At 26.3% G+C, this 19,798-nt stretch overlaps 2 protein-coding genes across 2 annotated transcripts in view; both read left to right on the forward strand.

Moving 5' to 3' along the window:
• Positions 1 to 698: 698 nt before the first annotated feature.
• Positions 699 to 1,328, forward strand: LOC100212922 (protein BUD31 homolog). The gene has a single exon (XM_065792313.1). The coding sequence runs from the start codon at positions 740 to 742 to the stop codon at positions 1,172 to 1,174; it is 435 nt and encodes a 144-aa protein (XP_065648385.1). The 5' UTR covers positions 699 to 739; the 3' UTR covers positions 1,175 to 1,328.
• A 2,665-nt stretch (positions 1,329 to 3,993) lies between these two features.
• The window catches only part of LOC100197503 (ES1 protein homolog, mitochondrial), a 34,945-nt gene continuing 19,140 nt past the window's right edge, over positions 3,994 to 19,798 (forward strand). The window contains exons 1-7 of the mRNA XM_065792314.1: positions 3,994 to 4,083; positions 9,985 to 10,037; positions 10,152 to 10,262; positions 11,919 to 12,038; positions 14,136 to 14,228; positions 14,311 to 14,344; positions 17,486 to 17,605. Of these exons, the coding sequence (XP_065648386.1) occupies positions 4,051 to 4,083; positions 9,985 to 10,037; positions 10,152 to 10,262; positions 11,919 to 12,038; positions 14,136 to 14,228; positions 14,311 to 14,344; positions 17,486 to 17,605 (564 nt within the window). The 5' untranslated portion in view covers positions 3,994 to 4,050. The remainder of the gene's footprint in view (positions 4,084 to 9,984; positions 10,038 to 10,151; positions 10,263 to 11,918; positions 12,039 to 14,135; positions 14,229 to 14,310; positions 14,345 to 17,485; positions 17,606 to 19,798) is intronic.

Consider the following 19,798-nt stretch of genomic DNA (forward strand, 5'->3'; position numbering starts at 1 on the left):
ATTATATGGCTATCATGTTTATAGCATTCATATAATATTTTAAATATATTAATATATATGCTTTGGCTTTTGCATTACAGTATTTTTAAGCTGAATTATAACTTTTGCATTAACATATAAAATTTGCATATTTATTTTTTATGTGTTATATAAATTTCTTTAAAGTTTTTTAATTCTTGAGTTTGTTGTTTTACAAGTTATACGATCTGGTGTTGTACAATATTGTACACTTCTTCTAATGTTTTGTGTTAAATGAATTCTTCAAACTGGAGTTTGAAGGTTTCACAAACTGTTGTTATTTTTAAAGTTTTCTAACAAATTTTATTTTTTAATGGTAATGATAATTGTTCTTTTGTTTATGATTTTTTATATTATATAATATTTATAAAATTGTTTTTATTGAAAATTTGCTTTTATATCAATTATTAAAACTATTTATTTAACTGTTTATAACTATTTATTTGATTATTGATAATTATTATTCAAATTTTTATAACCAGTATTTAATTTTAGTTTGTCTTAGTTAATATTCAATCATATGAAATATAAATTTTATATTTCAAATGATATAATTTTATATTATCCTTTTTTTTTTCAGTTTTTAAATAACGATTATAAAAATACTTAAAACATAAAGTATAGTTATTTTATGATTTTCATAAATTTTATTAGTAAAAAATCTTTACAAATAACTATTGTTTTAAAAATATTAAATAATCTTTTTGTTATTTAAGAAAAAATGCCAAAAGTTAAAAGAAGTCGTAAGCCACCACCAGATGGCTGGGAACTAATTGAACCTACATTAGATGAGTTAGATGCAAAAATGCGTGAGGTTGAACAGGATCCGCATGAAGGCAAGCGTAAAGTTGAAGCTCTATGGCCCATATTTCGGTTACATCATCAAAAGTCAAGATATCTTTATGATTTATTTTATAAAAGAAAAGCTATCAGCAGAGAACTTTATGATTATTGTGTTAAGGAAAATATTGCTGATGCTAACTTAATTGCTAAATGGAAGAAACAGGGTTATGAGAACTTATGCTGCTTGCGTTGTATTCAACCCAGAGATACAAATTTTGGTACAAACTGTATTTGTCGTGTTCCAAAACCCAAGTTGGAAGAAGGTCGTGTTGTAGAGTGTATACATTGCGGATGTCGTGGTTGTTCTGGGTGAAACTTTCTGATTATATTAATTGGTTAATATTTCCTTTTTAAAAGTTTTTGGTAATCACTAAAAAAGTGAAACATTTCCTCTGTTGAAATTTATAAATCAGTTGTAAATTTTGAGTTAAGATCTTTATTTTTTAACAATAAATATAAAGTAAAAATTCGTTTTATTTTTTAAACTTCTAATTTAAAAAAAAAATAGTAAAAAAGAATTTATGTAATTTTTTATTTTTTAAATTCTAATTTTAAAAAATAAAAAAAATTACCTCAATTATCATGGGATATGAAGCTCTAGGCTTGCATGAAACGCAACTACATCCTACTAAAATAGGGCTTTAGTACATAAATTTATTGAGATTTAGGATTTGGGTAGGTATCTACCTATGGAGGAGATTTAATAATATAACAATATACAATAAAATTAAAATTTATTCTTTAATTAGTTATGTTGTTTAAATCAAATTGTTTTCTTGAAATAGTGTCTGAATTAGAAAATGTTCCAGATGTCTGCATAATATATTATTAATTTGTGTATAAACTTGTTTGGTATAATGAAAATATATATTTTTTTTAAATTAAGAGACTGGCTGCCCAAATCAAAACCTTCGGTTGGTATTTGTTCAATCCGCGGCACCTATGGCTAAATTAGGTGATGTGTGTATGCTGCCCTGTGTCTGTTTCTAAATAATTCCGCTAAAAAGTCAAAAAAAAACAACAACAAGAAAATTAAAAAAGGAAAAGTATTTAAAAACAGGAAAAAAAAAAAAAGCAAAAACAAAGACTTACTATTAATATAGTTTTGTTTTTGTGGTTTTAAGAAAGAAAAATTTTTTAGGTGTGTTTAAACTTTCAAACTTAAGTTATCAAGTTCAACATTCATGTTTTACCATTTTTGGTATACTTAAGCTATTATGTATACATACACATATATAGAAAAAGATCTGCAAAACCCTCAAGAAAATAATAATTTTTATTTGGGATTACTTTTTAGTGTTCAATTTAAAGTGACATTTTATGGAAATTTTTTTTTTTTTTCTAAAGTGTATTGAACTTTTAAACTTATCAAGTTCAGCTAACAGTCATATTTTATCTTTTTTTGTATACTTAAGCTATTATGTATACAAAAGCATATATAATAAAAGATCTATGCAATTGCAAAACTCTCAGTTGATACTTATACGTTGACTGAGTTTTGGTTTAGGTAAGCAATATTTTGAGTAAAGGAGAATAAAATAATAAAGTTATTATTTTTTTTCTTTTAGTTTTATGGCGTGCTTTAACAACCTCAGTTAAAAAATTAGTAAAAAATTTCTGATATATAAACATAAATTATGGAATATACAATAATTAAAAGTAGAATATAACTGAAGCCATTAACAGGTTGATTACAAGTTTCCTTTAGAGACGCAATAACAATAATTTAAAGTATTTTAACAAATTTTTCACATAACAAAAGAATCTGATGGTAATTAATTTAAACCCATGTTTAAATGGTAAGCCTCAGGTTTTTCTCACTCTATATGCATATTTTCTTGATGTTTTAAATCTTGCTGAATCCAAACAAAAATCATTTTAATTAGTGTAACAATTTTTATTTTGAATTTGTAGACAAAACTCTAAAAGATGAGGATCTTTTTTTTACTCTTTATATTTTTAAATCATTCCTTGTCTACAAATTTTTTTGTGCAGAATGTAAATCTTGGTATATGCATAAAATTACTTGCTATTTAATAAAACAAACAGTTGAACACAATCAAATAAGAATTTTATAATTAGACTGTGCCTGTCTAAACTTTCAGTCAATTTATATACTAAAGCCCTTGCTGGTGACAAGTATGATGTCATCATATGTTTATTTAGTTTGATGTCAATACATGTTGATGTTATACTTTATACATAATCTACATTTATGGTTATTAATATATAATTTTTTTTTTTTAAGTTAACATTTATAGTTCCAAACTTGTAAGTGGTTTGGATGGGTTTCTATGATGTCATTCTCTTATTCAATGTTAATGAAAAGTTGAAACAATTTTTTATAACCAGATACCCTTCTTGGTATAAACCTGTTTTGCAAATCAGAAATGAGATTTTTTATTTTTTTATTAAATAGCTAGATGATTAACAGCCAAGGTTTGCATGCTTCTTATACCTTTACCTGCAAATCAATTAGGAAGGGGGAATATTAAAGTTTTATATTTTCCTAACTTAGTGCATTCAATGTGGCTAAGGAACTTTCCCAGTTCTTAACAATATATATTTATTCTTATGGATTTAGTTTTAACTACCCTAATATATTTTGTACTCTTTGATTTTTAAAAAGCTGACTTCTTTTACAAAAAAGAAGAACAAAATATAAAAGTTTAAAATTAGTCAATGTATGCACTAAATCCTCAGTCAATGTATGCACTAAATCTTTAGCTTAAGTAGAAGTACTTTAACTATTAGTCTGAGTATAATTTCAGTACGAATGATAATAAAAAAATTTGATGCAGTCTCTCATATGTATATAGTGATATGAGATATCCCTCATACATAGTGTCTTTCCCAACCCTCATTATATGTACTTAAGCAGGGGGTTTAGTACAATATCATTTTATCAAAATATAAGCTAGAAGTATTAGAATTTGGTTGCATTATTTTTTTAAAAGAGGTTGACCACAACACTGCTCCCACTATACTGCTCTATACTGCTGTTTAGAATATAGCAGATGGAAAATAGTTCGAATAGGCAGGATATAAAAATCAAACTTATGACATAAAATTTATTAGTTTCTACAATATTCTCTTATTATTGATTAAAAAAATTATATATTTAAAATGTTAAAATTAAATGTTTGTTTAGATATTCTGCACTAATATTTTTATTGTATTCTAAAAATTATGGCTTCTAACGCAGCACCAAATGTTGCTGTTGTAAGTTATTATTTTTTTCTATTTTTTGTTTCATTTTTCTAAATTCATTAAAATAAGAAAACTCATTTAAACTCATTAAAATAAGAAATTAAATTGTTTCAAATTAAAGAGTTTAATTTCAAAGTTTCTAAAGTTCATATGTTTTGGATTTTAGTTGCTAAAATCAAATGCACATGAAGACTTAAAAGTTGTTATTGCATTTTAACTCTCTAAGCTTTATTAGTTTAAATTATTTTAATTGCTTTTTTTTTCATTTTTATAAAGTTTATAAATGAAAACTTATTACCGTGGTGTGATGTAAGAAAGTCCTAGTTTTTGATATCTCAATTTATAAGAGCGAGTTAATACTAATAAATAATGAATTTGAATTCTTGCTTTTTGATAATACTGTAGAAAAATAAATAAATTTTCAGTTTTACCCTATTTTAGGCGTGAATACTTTCAAAAAAGTCTTAATTTAAGCTGTAATGCAGGTCCAGGTGATGACAAAAAGAAAGTACTACAACTTTGTTTGGAATAAAAGAAAGTCCTAATAAGTAAAAAAGAAAGTCCTAATGTTTAGTATTATATATTTCTTGAATATTAAAATGACTAATACACTAAAGACATTTTCCTGACAGATTTATTAATTCTACACATAGTATAAAACTAAAATTCCTTTCCAGTATTCTACGTATAATTTTACTTTTTAGACTTTTTAGCTGCTTTTTCTTTGAGATCCCTTTGAATTTCATTTTCTTGTACGCTTGGCGCAAATGTCCTTTTTGGTAAAGCAACTCTAAGGTTTTGCATTCTCCATTCTGTGACTATGTCGGTCCAAATATCTTTTGCAACATAAAAGTAAACTTGGTCCATTGTTTGGGCAAATTGGGTGCAATTAGGTGGCAAACAAATGGTGGCAATACCATTTTCTCTGCAAAATTGTCCCAAATCTAAGGTCAAATGTGATTTGTGACCTTCTAAAAAAAGAATTGTTGGCAATAGGACATTATTTTCCTTAAAAATTTAATGAAAGGTCCAGATATATAATCGTAAAATGTTTGTAACATCTGGTAACCTTTGGCTGATTTACCATAACCTAATCTTTAGGAAAGTCAGCTGCAATTTCTGGTGAAATTCACCGTTCATATGGATACAAAACCAATGGTGCTGCAAATAAATTACTTGCGTTTACTGTTATCATATTTGAGAAACTTTCTTTATCACTATTTGCAGTGATGTTATACAATCGTATGTTTGTTTTTACCAATTGCATTTTTAATAGATGAGCACAGATCAAAAGATAACTCATCAAGGTTCCAAATTTGATTAGGATCCTCAAACACAAACAATAAATCATTTTTATCCATATACTCTGTTATTTTTTGGGACCACGTTCTTGTTTGGAAACTAGTGTTCTGTGTTTTGGAAGTGTTTGAACCTTTCGAATGGAAAGTGTTGAATGTCTCTTGAAAAAATTGTGTGCCCAATGAGTGTCAATTACTTTTTGGTCAAGATTCATTTTATGTGCTAAAATAGATGCACCCTTAAGAAGAAGTTTCTTTGTGACTAACATACCAACATTGGCCATACCAATTAGCCAATTTTTAATTTTACCTCTACGGTTTTATCAAAAATTGTTGGACCCTATTTGACTCTTTGCTTGACCTTGCGTTCCTTGAACATGAGTTGTCTTAGGTACTTTATAAAATTTAGATGCTGCATATATTGTTATAGTCTTTTTTTTATTTTATCCAATGCTTCATCCATATCTTGTTGTGAATATGGCTTGTAAGGTCTTTTTGGGCCTAAAACAAAAAATGAAATTAATTTTGTAAGGCTAGGACTTTTGTATACGGTAAAAAAGAGGAAAAAAGAAAGTCACATCAAGTTTTTCATAAAAATATTAGTTTTTACATGTAAATTGATCGTTTTAACATGCAAATTCCAAACTTACCACATTCATGTGCCATTATTAATCAAAATAGTTTTTTAACAACAAGATTTTACAATAAAAAACCTAACTCTTCACCATACAATTTTTGACGCAATGTTCAATATGGCACCAGATTATATTGACTATTTACATCTCAGTAGAACAAATACTCTGATTGGCCGAATTCTCCACCAATCCAGCCAATTTTTTATGGAAAGTTTCTTTAAAAATATTTAGTTAAAGTAACAAAAAGTATTTTCTCAAAATATTTATTTTATAATATACAAAATTTATCATTTGTTACTTTAAGACTTTCTTACAGTATAGGACTTTGTTAAGTCACACCATGGTATTTTGTTAATTTTTTTTTAATATTTGTTATTAATAATTTTTTATATAATTTTTTTTTTATACTTACACAGTTAAATCTTGGTAACTATAATCCTTTGATTTGCCACTTTAAATATTATTTAATTAAAAAAATAATTTGCACATAACTGATAAAATGCGCTTTATTAAAAAATCTTTAGTTTATTTATAATTGATGACTTTTTTAAGTTGTTTTTATATATAGTTATTATTATTAGTTATTATAGTTGTTTTTTTGTTTTGTTACTTAAAATTTTTTAAGTTAGCTCATAAAACAAATATGCTCATAACATGTTTTTACAAAATCTTCACACACACCACACACACACACATATATATATATATATATACATACATACCATACATACATACATACATACATACATACATACATACATACATACATACATACATACATACATACATACATACATACATACATACAGTCATGTGACAATTTATTATGGCCACCCACATTTTTTCACATATTTAAGTTTAAAATTCAATTATTTTAATATATTTTCGTGATTTATGTAATCAAATGTAATTTTTATTAAAGGCATGGGTATCTTTTTGACAAATAAAAAGCATTTAATAAATTAATAATGAGTTTTAATATTTAAAAATTACTACAAATATATTAAAAATCAATATTTAGTTGTTCTCCTTTTTGCCTCTATAACAGTAAGAATCTTTTTGGCATACTTTTGATGCATTCCTCTGTCATTTCCCTCAATCTTTCATTATTGTTCCACTGGTGAATAATTCTTTCTGTTACACCTTATTTGTAATATTTTCTTTAGATATTTCCTTTTTTTAGGAATAAAATAGGCCCAAACATTTTATATAGGATTTAGGTAAGGAGAGTTTCCTGGTCAATCAAGTGGAATATTCTGTTCTTATAGATATTTTTAAATAGATTTAGCCATATGATATAGTGTCTTGTCCAGCATGAAGTTTTCTTTTCACCTACACTAAACTATTCTCCCAATTGTGATAACAATCTTTGTTACAGGACTTTTTTATATTGGAACTGGTTCCATATTTTCTCAACAGTCTGTAGAGTCTCACCGTTCCCCTTCCACATATCACTGACCAGATTATCACAGAGTAAGATATTTAGCAGTTTGAATGATGCGGTCCAACAAGTATTTTTTGCCTTTATTTCTTTTTATGTATCAAGCCTTTGTTAACACTTGGAAAGTACTCTTGTTACTAAAGCATATCTAAAATTATTATACAAAGGTTGTTTAGCAAATCTTTTATGTTTGACAGTATATATTTTTAAATTAATTTTATATCTGAATTTATTTTACCAATTTCCAACCATCTTCTGTTAAATTCCTCAACTTTTTTGCCTACTCTAGTCTTTTTACATCATTTTTTGTTTCAGTTTAGGCTTCTTAACTAGATGTCGTGAAATATAACCAAGATCATGCAGGTGATGTTGCACCATTTACTTTGACACCAGATTGGTTTAGCTTTTCAGTTATTGCATTGCTGTTGGCATACCTATTTTCTATAACAATCTTTGTTTGTATTCTTTCCTCATGTGGTGTTGATGTTCTCTTCTTTTCATAATTACCAACCCTCTTTGGTGTCAAGTTCTCCATATTAGCCATTTTTGTCTGTATATTTTGTACAGAAACCTGTGAAATATCAAATCTTCTGGTAATATCTTGTTGAGAAAGATTAGTGTTGAATTCAGCAATTTTTTGCTGAATTTAAAAGTTATTTTGTGGTAACAATTCCTAAGTGTGTGCATGCGTGCGTGTGTGTTATAAGTATAGCTAGTAGAATAATAGTAATTATAAAGTGCTGTTTTATTTATCCATAGTTTAATATATTTCAAAGCCCTGAATTCAGCAATTTTTTTTTTCCTCATATCAAAAATAAAATGCCGGTAAAGAATTTGCTTAGGTACTCATAACTTTGAAAATATCACATCAAATACAATAATTTTTACTTTAAAATGAAGAGAAATTAACGAAACAATACTTTTACTGATTTAAATAAAAGTTTTGAAGGTAACTTAAAAAACAAGTTCGAAACTCTGATAATAAACTCAACAAGTGCACAGCTAAAAAATTATTAATAAGATGACATCATACAAACTGGCTGTCAAAAATGACAGTGTTGCCAGTAGCAAAAATTATTTTCAACAAGTCTTAAATAATAAGTTGTACAAAGTACCAATTTGGGTACCAGCAAATGTAACTCCACTCTTTAAAAATTGATTTAAACTTATTTCATCATTCTGTTGTCCATTATTATTAACTTCAGTAACATGTAAACTTAATAAATGAGTTAGATACAACTATGAATTTTTTAATTTCAAGAAATTTGATTTTTAAACAGCAGCATGGATTTGTAATCTCCTAAAATTGTAAGACCAATTTGCTAGAATTTATGGAACTTATCTGAAGATCCCTTCCAGATGACCTTAATATTGATGTAATGTTATTAATATTTGTAATATTTTTAGAAAAGTATTTGATTTTGGTTTCAAGCAAAAACATCTGAGTATTAGAATAACGTGAAAGCATTTTTAGAAATCAATATAAGAGATTAATTTTGTGCAAGTTTGTTTGGAAACGGGAATCATCCAAAAGTAGTGCCCCTGAAAACTTAGTATTAAGACCATTATTATTCATATTTATTATTGATGCGCTTGTTAAGACTACATGTTAACATAAACTATTTGCAGACAAGACAAAACTATTAGCAATCATCCGATTTAAACCCAATAATCTTTCTTTCAAAATGATGTTAACTTATTTTAAAAGTAGTTAGGCAAATGGTTGGCTTAGTTTACCAAATTAAGTTGTAAATTGATGCGTTTCGGAAACTGAATCTGAAAATTAATTCCCAATAAATGACATTGATTTGTTGAGAAGTACACTGAAAAAGTTTTATTCGGAATCTTTCTAAGAAATGTGAAAGTAAACTACTAGATAAAAAGTTCAAAATAAAGCAGCAAAAAATATTGACCGAAAAGGACTTGATAGTTATGAGAGAAACTTGATTATAAATTTTTTAAGTAAATCTAAAACAAGAAGCCATCAATGAATAATTAGCAAAGAACTTCTAAAGAATAATAGTAAATACCAGTCTATAAGAAACAAGGTTTTCAATTGAATAGCAAAAGACTGAAATCTTTTTAGCAATGAAGCAGTCCATTAATTTAATCAGTTCAAGAATCAAGTTGGAAAATTTTTGTTTTTTAACTAATTCTTAATCATTAAATGACTGCTGTAGACTTGAATTCAAATTTTTTTTAAATTTGTTTTATTTATTTAAACTCAATAAAGTTACAGCACTTATTCTATTCTATTATTTATATTTTATTTACCAAAGTATTTGATGTTGTATTATTGTGTTTACTATTGTTGCATTATTGTGTTTACTATACCTGTTTGCTAAATTAATCTTGTATATTGTTATTATTACTGTTTTTATTATTATTGCTATTACCATAATGGTAATAATAGTTATTATTGTTTTCAATTTCTTACATAAAAAGTATGAATAAAATTATTCACCAGTTGTTTGTGTTCAGGTTATAAAAGAATTGCTCGTACAGTTTTTATTTTGCAATATTTTAGTTTTGATTCTAGGTGTTATCTGGCTGTGGAGTTTATGATGGGTCTGAAGTTCATGAAGCATCAGCGTAATTCATTTCTTCAAATCTGTTTTTTATTTATCAATTATGTATTTAAAATTATTTTTTTTTAATTTAACAACAAAAATATTGGTTTATTAAAGTATAGTTATAATATTTTAGTGTGCTAGTTAACTTGAGTAGGAATAATGCAGAGTACAAATGTTTTGCCCCTGATATTAAACAAATGCATGTTATTGATCATTTAACTGGACAAGAAATGAAAGAGGAGAGGTATTTAAATATTTCTTTTAATAAAACTTATTACAATATGAATGTGACAATGAGTTTATTTCTTTGAATCTAGTTTTGAATCAGGTTCAAATCTGGTTTTGATACTAGATTTGAATCTTATAGAGGTATTAAAACAAATACCTACAATAAAAGTTTTATGCAGAGAAGAGTTGAACTGCTACTAGATTTGAATCTTATAGAGGTATTAAAACACATACCTACAATAAAAGTTTTATGCAGAGAAGACTGTGTCCTGTCTCAGAAAGCGATGCATACACTCTAAGAAGTTTTGTATCACTATCTGCAGCTAATGTAAGCAGGACAATCAATCAGAGTTGAACTGCCAAGGACATAAAGTATCAATTTTCTGTTCCAGTATAAAACAGATTTTAATGCTGTGTAACTAATGTTTTGACAAATGTTCTGACACCATGCTTTTTAGAGTTATGGAGTGTAGTGAAAAGGCTTCAACAACTAAAATGGCTTTATTTTTCACATAAGCTAATATCTTGTTAACACTGTATATACTCAAAATAGTGCAGTGAATCTATATTTCTAATCAAAAAGTCTCAACTTGTTGTGATTTGCTTCCAATGTATTTTTCGAGGTATTTTTAGGTGAAAAATTACAAAACTACCCTTATATCTTTTCCTGAAGGCAAATAGAATCATCTTTAGTGTTCTAGCGTCCAATCAAAAAAAGAAGTTAAATGAGTACTAAGATTACTTTATGTTAATTTTGTTCTTTCAGATGTAAAATGAAAATCAATTTTTATATATAACAAAAACTATTAAATAGGCAAGCAGAGTTCACATCGAAATAAAAGTGTAAGATGTTCAATTAGCATATTAAAAAAAAAATCAAAATAAACAAATGTGTAGATATTATGTAATTAATATATTATGTATTTTATGTAGATATGTAAACATAACAGACTTTTGTGATGGGAAAAAAAAAAAAAAAAGAAATCGAACTAACTTTATATTTCTTTTTAAGAAATATTTTTGTAAAAAGAGTCTTAAAAATTAGCACAACAAAAACAAATATCTAAAATTAGTATTTAAAACATCCCACTTGCATTTTTGCAAGCTACACATTTTTTTGCATCATGTTTACAAAGTTATTGAAGGTTTTGTTTGGAGCTTTTCTCCAAATCTATAAAAAACAAGTTCTTGCTTTAGGCTATTTATGGATCAACTTCAGTCTTTGACTAATTCTTTATCCATCTGAGTCCAAATAAATTCAGTTGGATTCAAATCTGGCAATCAAGGTGGTCTCGGTAATACATCTGGAGTATTTCTTTCATCGATAGTTCTGTATGGCTGTGTGGACGGGTGCCATATTTTATTGAAATTATATTATAAATAATTATTATACTAATTATATTATAAATGTAATTAGCAGAATAATAGTATTTATCAAGTAATTATCAACATAATTATAATTAGTTAATATAATATATTTTGTTGGCTTTTTGTGTGTGTTTATCATAAATATAACTAGCAGAATAATAGTAATTATAAAGTGCTGTATTATTTATCCATAGTTTTTAATTTAGTTTTTTAATAAGCTGTTATACAAAATATCTTCTTTTTTACAAAAAAACATTACATAAAACTTAATTAGATTTGATTTTTTAAACTTGTATAATTTTAGAAATGTTCTTATTGAATCTGGCCGAATAGCACGTGGGGATGTACAGTCACTAGAGAAATTATCAGCTGAAAATTTTGATGCTGTAATTTTTCCTGGAGGTTTTGGTGCTGCTAAAAATCTGTCAGTTTATAATTTTTTTGTGTCTGTGTTTGTATTTCTAAAATTTATAGAATTATTGTAAGTATAATACTCTTAATTCGGCATATATACATACATAAAAATATACTGACACATACATGCATACATACATATATACATACATACATACATACATACATACATACATACATACATACATACATACATACATACATACATACATACATTCATACATACATACATACATACATACATACATACATACATACATACATACATACATACATACATACATACATACATACATACATACATACGTACGTACGTACGTACATACATACATACATACATACATACATACATACATACATACATAAATACATACATACACACATACACACATACAGACAAACTAAAGGATCAAGTAAATAACTTAACAAGGCATAGAATACCAGTGCTAGAACACTTAGTTGCCATTTTATTTTTGCACATATAAAACAGATACAAAATATATAATGCACTAACACTTTAAAACAGTAATAATTAAAAAAGTTAAATAACAAACAAGTTTTACTCTGAGAAAATTTACTAAAATGTTTTTATTATAACATCAAGAGTTTTTTGGTTCTTTAAATTTTTGATATATTTATCACAAAGTTATAAGCCAGGAGCTAGCTTATGAAGCAAGCACTCTACCACTACCGCATTAATCTGTTACCACTGCAAATACTTCTTTCATCTATTTTTTCCTTAAGATCTTTAATGACATAACATATTAGTTTGGCGCAATACTTGGATGTTTTTGCAATTTAGAGCAGTTGTGGCACAGTGATAGCGCACTTGCTTCAGATACGTAAGATTTTGGTTCAAACCCCACCTCTGGGAAAGTTTTGCCACATCGGTTGGGATGGAGGCGTGAGCTTCCTATTAAATGCTCTTCCGTGGTGCTCTGTAATAAGACTGTAAGGACTTCGTAGGGCACCTAAAAAAAACTGAAAATATAAATAATAAATGCAATCGGTAAGGCTTAAAAGTTTAGACTCCAACCAATTATCACATCATGAGTAACACTATCTCCTCTATTTTGCATGGTTATTGTCTCTTCCTTGGCAAGTTGATTCATCATTATATTCTTTACTTCATTTTTCTAGGTGCTCTCCTGAAAGCATTGTATGAGTTGGTGAATTATATTTTGGTTTCATTAAGTTAATGTCTTTTAACTTTAGATTTTTAGTTGTTTCAAACGATACATTTTGTACTGATGAAAACTTTGTTGTTTTTATATCAACTTTAGTATTCTATTTTATATCAAGTTAAGCATTCTGTTTTTATATCAACTTAAGTATTCTTTTTTATATTAACTGTAGTATTCTATTTTACATCACTTTAGTATTCTGTCTTTATATTAACTTTAAAATTCTGTTTTATATTAATTTTAGTATACTGTTTTATATTACTTGATATTATATACAATGACATCAGCTGATGCATTTAGAAGGTGTTGGCAAACTTAAAGAAATTGCAGATGCTTACAACATTAGCATTTTAAAATGATGGTTCAGCTATTAGAGTAGATTTATTTCTAATCATTTTACAATCCTGATATTTGTTTAAATATTTTGACAGATTGAGATTGTCACCTGTAAACTTGTTTAAAAACCCTATTTTCTTTTGGCAATATTATAGGCTGAGAGACTTAGTATAGCTGAGGAGACTAACCACAAACTTTGACAAACACGGTTGTGGCGCTGAGAAACAAGTTCAGCGCTCTACTACCAAGGATGGGGTGGGGATTGATCTCAGAACCTTTTGCCCTGGAAGTGAGTGCTCTACCACTACACCACTACCGCAATAGATTAAAAAAAAATATTTAAAGAAAAACCCTTAGGAAAATATTTCTACTGATACATAATTTTTTTGTGTTAAATTTAGTTTGGCAAAAATAATTTGGGTGGTTAAGTTGTTTTGTTTGTAATAAGTTAATTTTAAAATGACTGGTGTTTTATATATATGTTGTGTGAAGAAGTCACGAAAAGTAAATATTTGAAAATGTTTTATGTTACATGTATGTGTTATAAATATGTTATGTTGTGTTATTATAGACATGTTTTTATCTAGATGCAATTTTGCTGTAAAAGGTACAGATTTTAATGTCAATGAGCAAGTAGAAAGAGTTATCAAAGATTTTCATACTTTAAAAAAACCAATTGGGTATATCTAAACTTCCAATGTAATTTTATTATTTATAAATGATATTAAGCATAAAAATATATTTGAGAACTTAATTTTTAAGGTTATGTTGCATAGCACCGGTTATTGCAGCGAAGGTATTTTTTATTTTTCTATTTTGAAATTTTTTCTTTAAGTTTTTTCATGAATGCTGCATTATTTACATATCTGCATAGTTTACATAATTTATTATATTTTTTAGTTACTAGTACACAAAAGTTGAAAAAGGTCTATTATGTTTAGAAAGGACTTGAAAGACAGAATGTTGGGTTCCGTTTATGCTATTAGGCGACTATTAAAACCATAAAATCTTTTTTTCATGCCTAAACCGGGTTTTTTTAATTTAAAATTATATTAATTTTTTTTTATGAGCGGTTGTTCTTTATGTCTAAATATTGCTAGACATATTACCAAATGTTATGTAAATCATTATATGATGCAAATAAACTTAAAAAATTTAGTAAGATTATGTGGTACTAAAATAATACAGTGTTACCAATAGCACCATGTAACTAATAAACGATAAAACATTGTTGCCTATAATGTAAAATTTTCCAAGTGTAATAAATACAATGTAGTAGTTTGATTAGGAGCTGAGTGTATATATAATTAAATAAGGTGGGTCAATAATTTGATTAGGAACTGTGTGTATATATACTTAAATAAGGTGGGTCAATAATTTGATTAGGAACTGTGTGTATGTATGTTTATATTTAGATTTATTTTGCACATTTTTGTATGTTTACAAATTAAATTTACAATAAATATCAGCCTGTTCTAATATAGATGTACATAGATATCTTTTTATATTTAGAAATCTACAAAAAAGTTTTCATGTTAAGCAGTTTGTAAACATGGTGAACCTAATAAAGCCTCAAGTTTTTATGATAAGTAGTTTGTGAGCATGGTAAACATAATAAATAATTTCTTTCTGCATAGTAATAAAGAACAACAAGCAATAGATCTATTTTTTGTATGTTTTTTTGTGGAAATCATTTAGCTTTATACATCTGGAAAATTCACTGAATCTTGAATGAATAGTTTCTCCTACCTGTTTGCTGTAAAATCCTAGTCCATAATCATTTTTTCTACAAAACTTTACATGGCAAAATAATATGTGCTGCATGGTACTCTTTTTATTATATAAAGCAGTAAAAAAAATCTCTTATTCTAGTGTGACCACAGACTACTTTATTACTGTAATACACATTATTAAGTTTTAAACTTAATAACCAAATTATATGAGCACTCTTTGAGTAGTAGTTCTATGAGGTAAGAGATCTGCTTAACTGATGTTTATAACACCTTAAAATTGTTATATTCTAAAATAATTTTTAAATGCAGTTTTAATAAAATGATATTTATTGGAAAAATAATTTATCACTTTTTCCAAATCCATACTGAGTATCTTGCTAAAGCATGAGTAAGCCATACAAAATCCTATCAGAATTTCAAGAGAGGCATCTTTAAGCTCATTTGTTAATCTCATTTATTTTTTACACTGGTTTTCTTCAAATTCTTTTCTATGAACTTTTTGTCTGACAAAGGAGTTCCGACACTAAGTGACAAAGTATGGACAAGAAAGATATCCCATTTTTGTTGTCCCATTTTGTCACTTAGATATTCTACAGTATATTAATTTTTCTTCAATAGAGATGATGTTTCAGTTTCATCATCTCCTCCTTAAAATTATGAAGTTCTTTAAATGATGAATCAGAATTACATCCTGGTTTTAAAGCAAGGTGTTGCTCTCTAATGAATCCAATGGTTCATTTATCTCCTGTAGAGAAGAGTCAATCTATACAAATCTGTACTTTAGTTACAGAAGCAACAATGGTTTCTAACTAATAGAAATTAAGGTCTACTTCTGAAAAGTACTTCATTCAAGACCCATTGTTATATACCATGAATTCTTTAAACCCAGGTGTTGTTAATTATTTTCTGTGCTTAGATTGAATTGCATTTGATATTGTTTCCATATCAGAACCGGACAACTTTCTAACAGCTTTGATGGTCATTAAATCTTTGTGACTCCGTTCTGCAGGAGACTTCATTGATCCTTTTAAAACTTACTACTTTGTAGATAATCACAGACATTTGTATTTCTTGTTAAAATGGAGAGAACTACTCCTGAAGCTGTAAGTAAATGTATCTGAAAGAAATGAGGAATAGATCCTACAAAGTGCTTTCTATTAGCACCAGATGGATTATCATGGTTATTATTTAGTAAAATCAATTCTTTTATAAGTATCAAAACTGTTATTGAAAGTTTTCTGTCTACTTTTTGTTAGCATATAAAGCAGCATTTATGACAAACATAAAAGTGTGTTACTGAAAAGTTAAACATTTTATGTCACACAAAATATGCTTTTTATTTAACTTTTATCTAGATTTAAAAACTTATATAATACACAAGGTTTATCTTTATCAGCATTTATATAACATTTATTTAGTATGTAATATATTATGTAACACAAATATAAATATATATTGTGTAATACACAAATATATAATATAACCATTATTACATGATGCAATATTATACTATATACTATTTATATTATATAATATATTCAAATTATATAATATTATTATATGATAATAAATATAATATATTATTGTATAATAATAGATATAATAAATATATTATATAATAAAGAACTAATAATTAAGATAATAATTATAGAAATTAACTATAGGTATCTATTATAGTTAATTTTTATAAACTTGCAGTTAGTTTATAATTTAATAATAATTCTTGTTTTTACCATTATTTAGTTTATTTAACGCAAGTATTCCAAATAAACAAAGTTTAAAAAAAATAAATTTGTTTTTAAATAGAATTATTTATTTAATTTAAACTTATTAAATATTTTAATTTAAAAATAAAAAAAGCACTGTTATTTACTCGGACATGCATTTCAAATTTTGCTGAATATTTTTTTATGGAGACTATGCAAGTAATTTACCAATAAAACTTTATTTGGTCATGCACTTTTTTTAAACATAAACACTGTTTTAGGCACATGATTATTTCAACATTATCAATCTTTTAATTTCTTTATTATGATGCAAATATTTCAGCTATGCTATTTGATGTTATTCATCAACAGAATTATACCCATTACACACCAAAGAATTATACATACGTTTTTTGTCCTTTCGGAACATATTAGACCTCTCCCATTCCCCAGAATAATTTAATAACTATTTTGTTTTATGTGGTTGGTTTTAAATAGGTTATTCCTTCATGTGAAGTGACTGTTGGAATGGATGCAAAAGATTCTAAATGGCCTTATGCTGATACTGCTCACGCGATTGGTTCTATAGGAGCTACACACATCAACAAAAATGTCAATGTAAGATTATAAATTATTCATGTTGATTTTTTAAATAGAGGTTACAATAAAGTTGTTTTAATTGATAAAAATCATAAGTTAAGTAAACATAAGTCCTTGTTTATGATGATATATGTTGTAATATCACATAAATAGTATGGCTTTGATTAACTCCGCATTTTGATAATTTTCAGAAGAAAATTTTTTTTATTGATAAACTATATTTGCTTTGTGATTTTTAGTTGTAAAAAGATGTTTCTAATAATATTAGCAAAAATATTTTTACATGTTTTTTTACATGTTCATTTACATGTTTATGAAGATTTAAATATGATTTTCATTTTTTCAACATGATGTTATCTTTGTTTTTATCAACCTTGTAAGATTATAACTATATTTTGCACTTAAACTTTGTAAGATTATAGCTATTGTTGCTCAAACCTTGTACGATATTATATATAAGTTACTAATAACTTAAAAATAATAAATAATAATAAATTGTAAGATATAGATATAGATATAATATATAAGCTGTAACTGGCATTCAAAAAAGGTAATAAAGAAGTAGTAGTAAAAATAAGGTTAGTTACTTGAGTTATACCAAGCCACAGCCTTGTTAATCTCATCGCTGAGTATACATATCTACATCCAACTCGTAAGTCAGCTAATTTTATGGGACATTTATGATAATGAACTGTAGAAAAATAGTAAATCCATTATTTCTAAAAGATTTGTGACAAGTCTTTATAAAACAAACCAATGTTAATTTTTGGAAAGCAATTTTTTATTTACCAAATGATCGTTTATGAGTTGTCTAACTATTTCCATTATTTAGCATGGAATAGAAGTGAGTGATATTGATCTGCAATTAACTGGATCTGTTCTGCTGCCTTTTTTATAAAGAGGTGTAACATTAACAGTGACCCTAGGAAATTAAACCTTAACAGATTTTATTAAAAATTTGGCAATCAAAATAGAGCTGCCATTGATGTAGCACACGCTTTTAAAAAAGAACGGACTAATGTTATCATCACTAATTGCCTATTGGTTTGTTTCCGTTAAGCGTTTTTAGGTTTTTGAGAACAATATTTTGATCAATCTTTATATGCAAATTCAAAACCTTTGTATTCACTGCTTGATTCTAAGGGTTTTAGGTTGAATTTCAAAAGACATGAGGTTTTTCTTCAGATTCTATTAATATGTAAATGAATGAGCGGAAATGTGTTAAAAATAAAATCGAAAGCGTTCCTTCCTAGTCCAAAATTGATATTTTCCGAAATCCAGAAAATAGTGCTTAAAAAACAATATCATTTGTATTATTTTAGCTATCTCTCATTAAAAAAATCATAGAAACCCTCATGACCATCCATTATCTTTCTCTACAAAATGTGGATAATTTGATATATAATAATACCTTAAATGATTTGATGACTTTACTATTTTTGGGTCCGTTATATACATTACAGATTTACATATACATTACAGGTTACATATACAGGTTACATATACAGGTTACATATACATTACAGGTTAATTACTATTTTTGGGTCCGTTATATACATTACAGGTTTCAAAGCAAAATAAAATTAAATCAAAAACTTTTTTTTTTATTAATTAAACAATAAGATCATATATATTATATAAATAAGTTAAAAAATTTGAATTTAATTAATTTAAATTCTCATAGAGCTGTAGGTGGAAGCAATTTTTTTAAGCTTCAATCCATGGTTTTTGTTAGTCTCTGCGACAGCATAGCGCTTCAATGTTTTTGTTAAATTTTTATGTACAGCCTCGGATGATTGCTCTGAAAAAAGTCCATTAGCTTTCTGACTCCTATTGAGAAAATTTACAAGGTGGTATTTAATAATATGGAACTTCCAACCAAGTGACAATGTTTTGTTGAACACATCTTTACAATAGTATTCTAAATATTCAGCAGATTCAATAAACTGCGAGATATCTTTACTGTATGAAGGTTTTAGCATCATGCCAAAACAACTTTTTGCAACTGAAAAATTTTAAGTATGTGATTAGAATATATATATATAAATATATATATATATATATATATATATATATATATATATATATATATATATATATATATATATATATATATATATATATATATATATATATATATATATATATATTATATATATATATATATATATATATATATATATATATATATATATATATATATATAATTGT

Source organism: Hydra vulgaris, chromosome 03, assembly GCF_038396675.1.
Source record: "Hydra vulgaris chromosome 03, alternate assembly HydraT2T_AEP".
Classification (NCBI taxonomy): domain Eukaryota; kingdom Metazoa; phylum Cnidaria; class Hydrozoa; order Anthoathecata; family Hydridae; genus Hydra; species Hydra vulgaris.

Coding starts and splice junctions, on each gene's coding strand:
- LOC100212922 (XM_065792313.1), top strand. CDS start 740: ATGCCAAAAGTTAAAAGAAGTCGTAAGCCACCACCAGATGGCTGGGAA.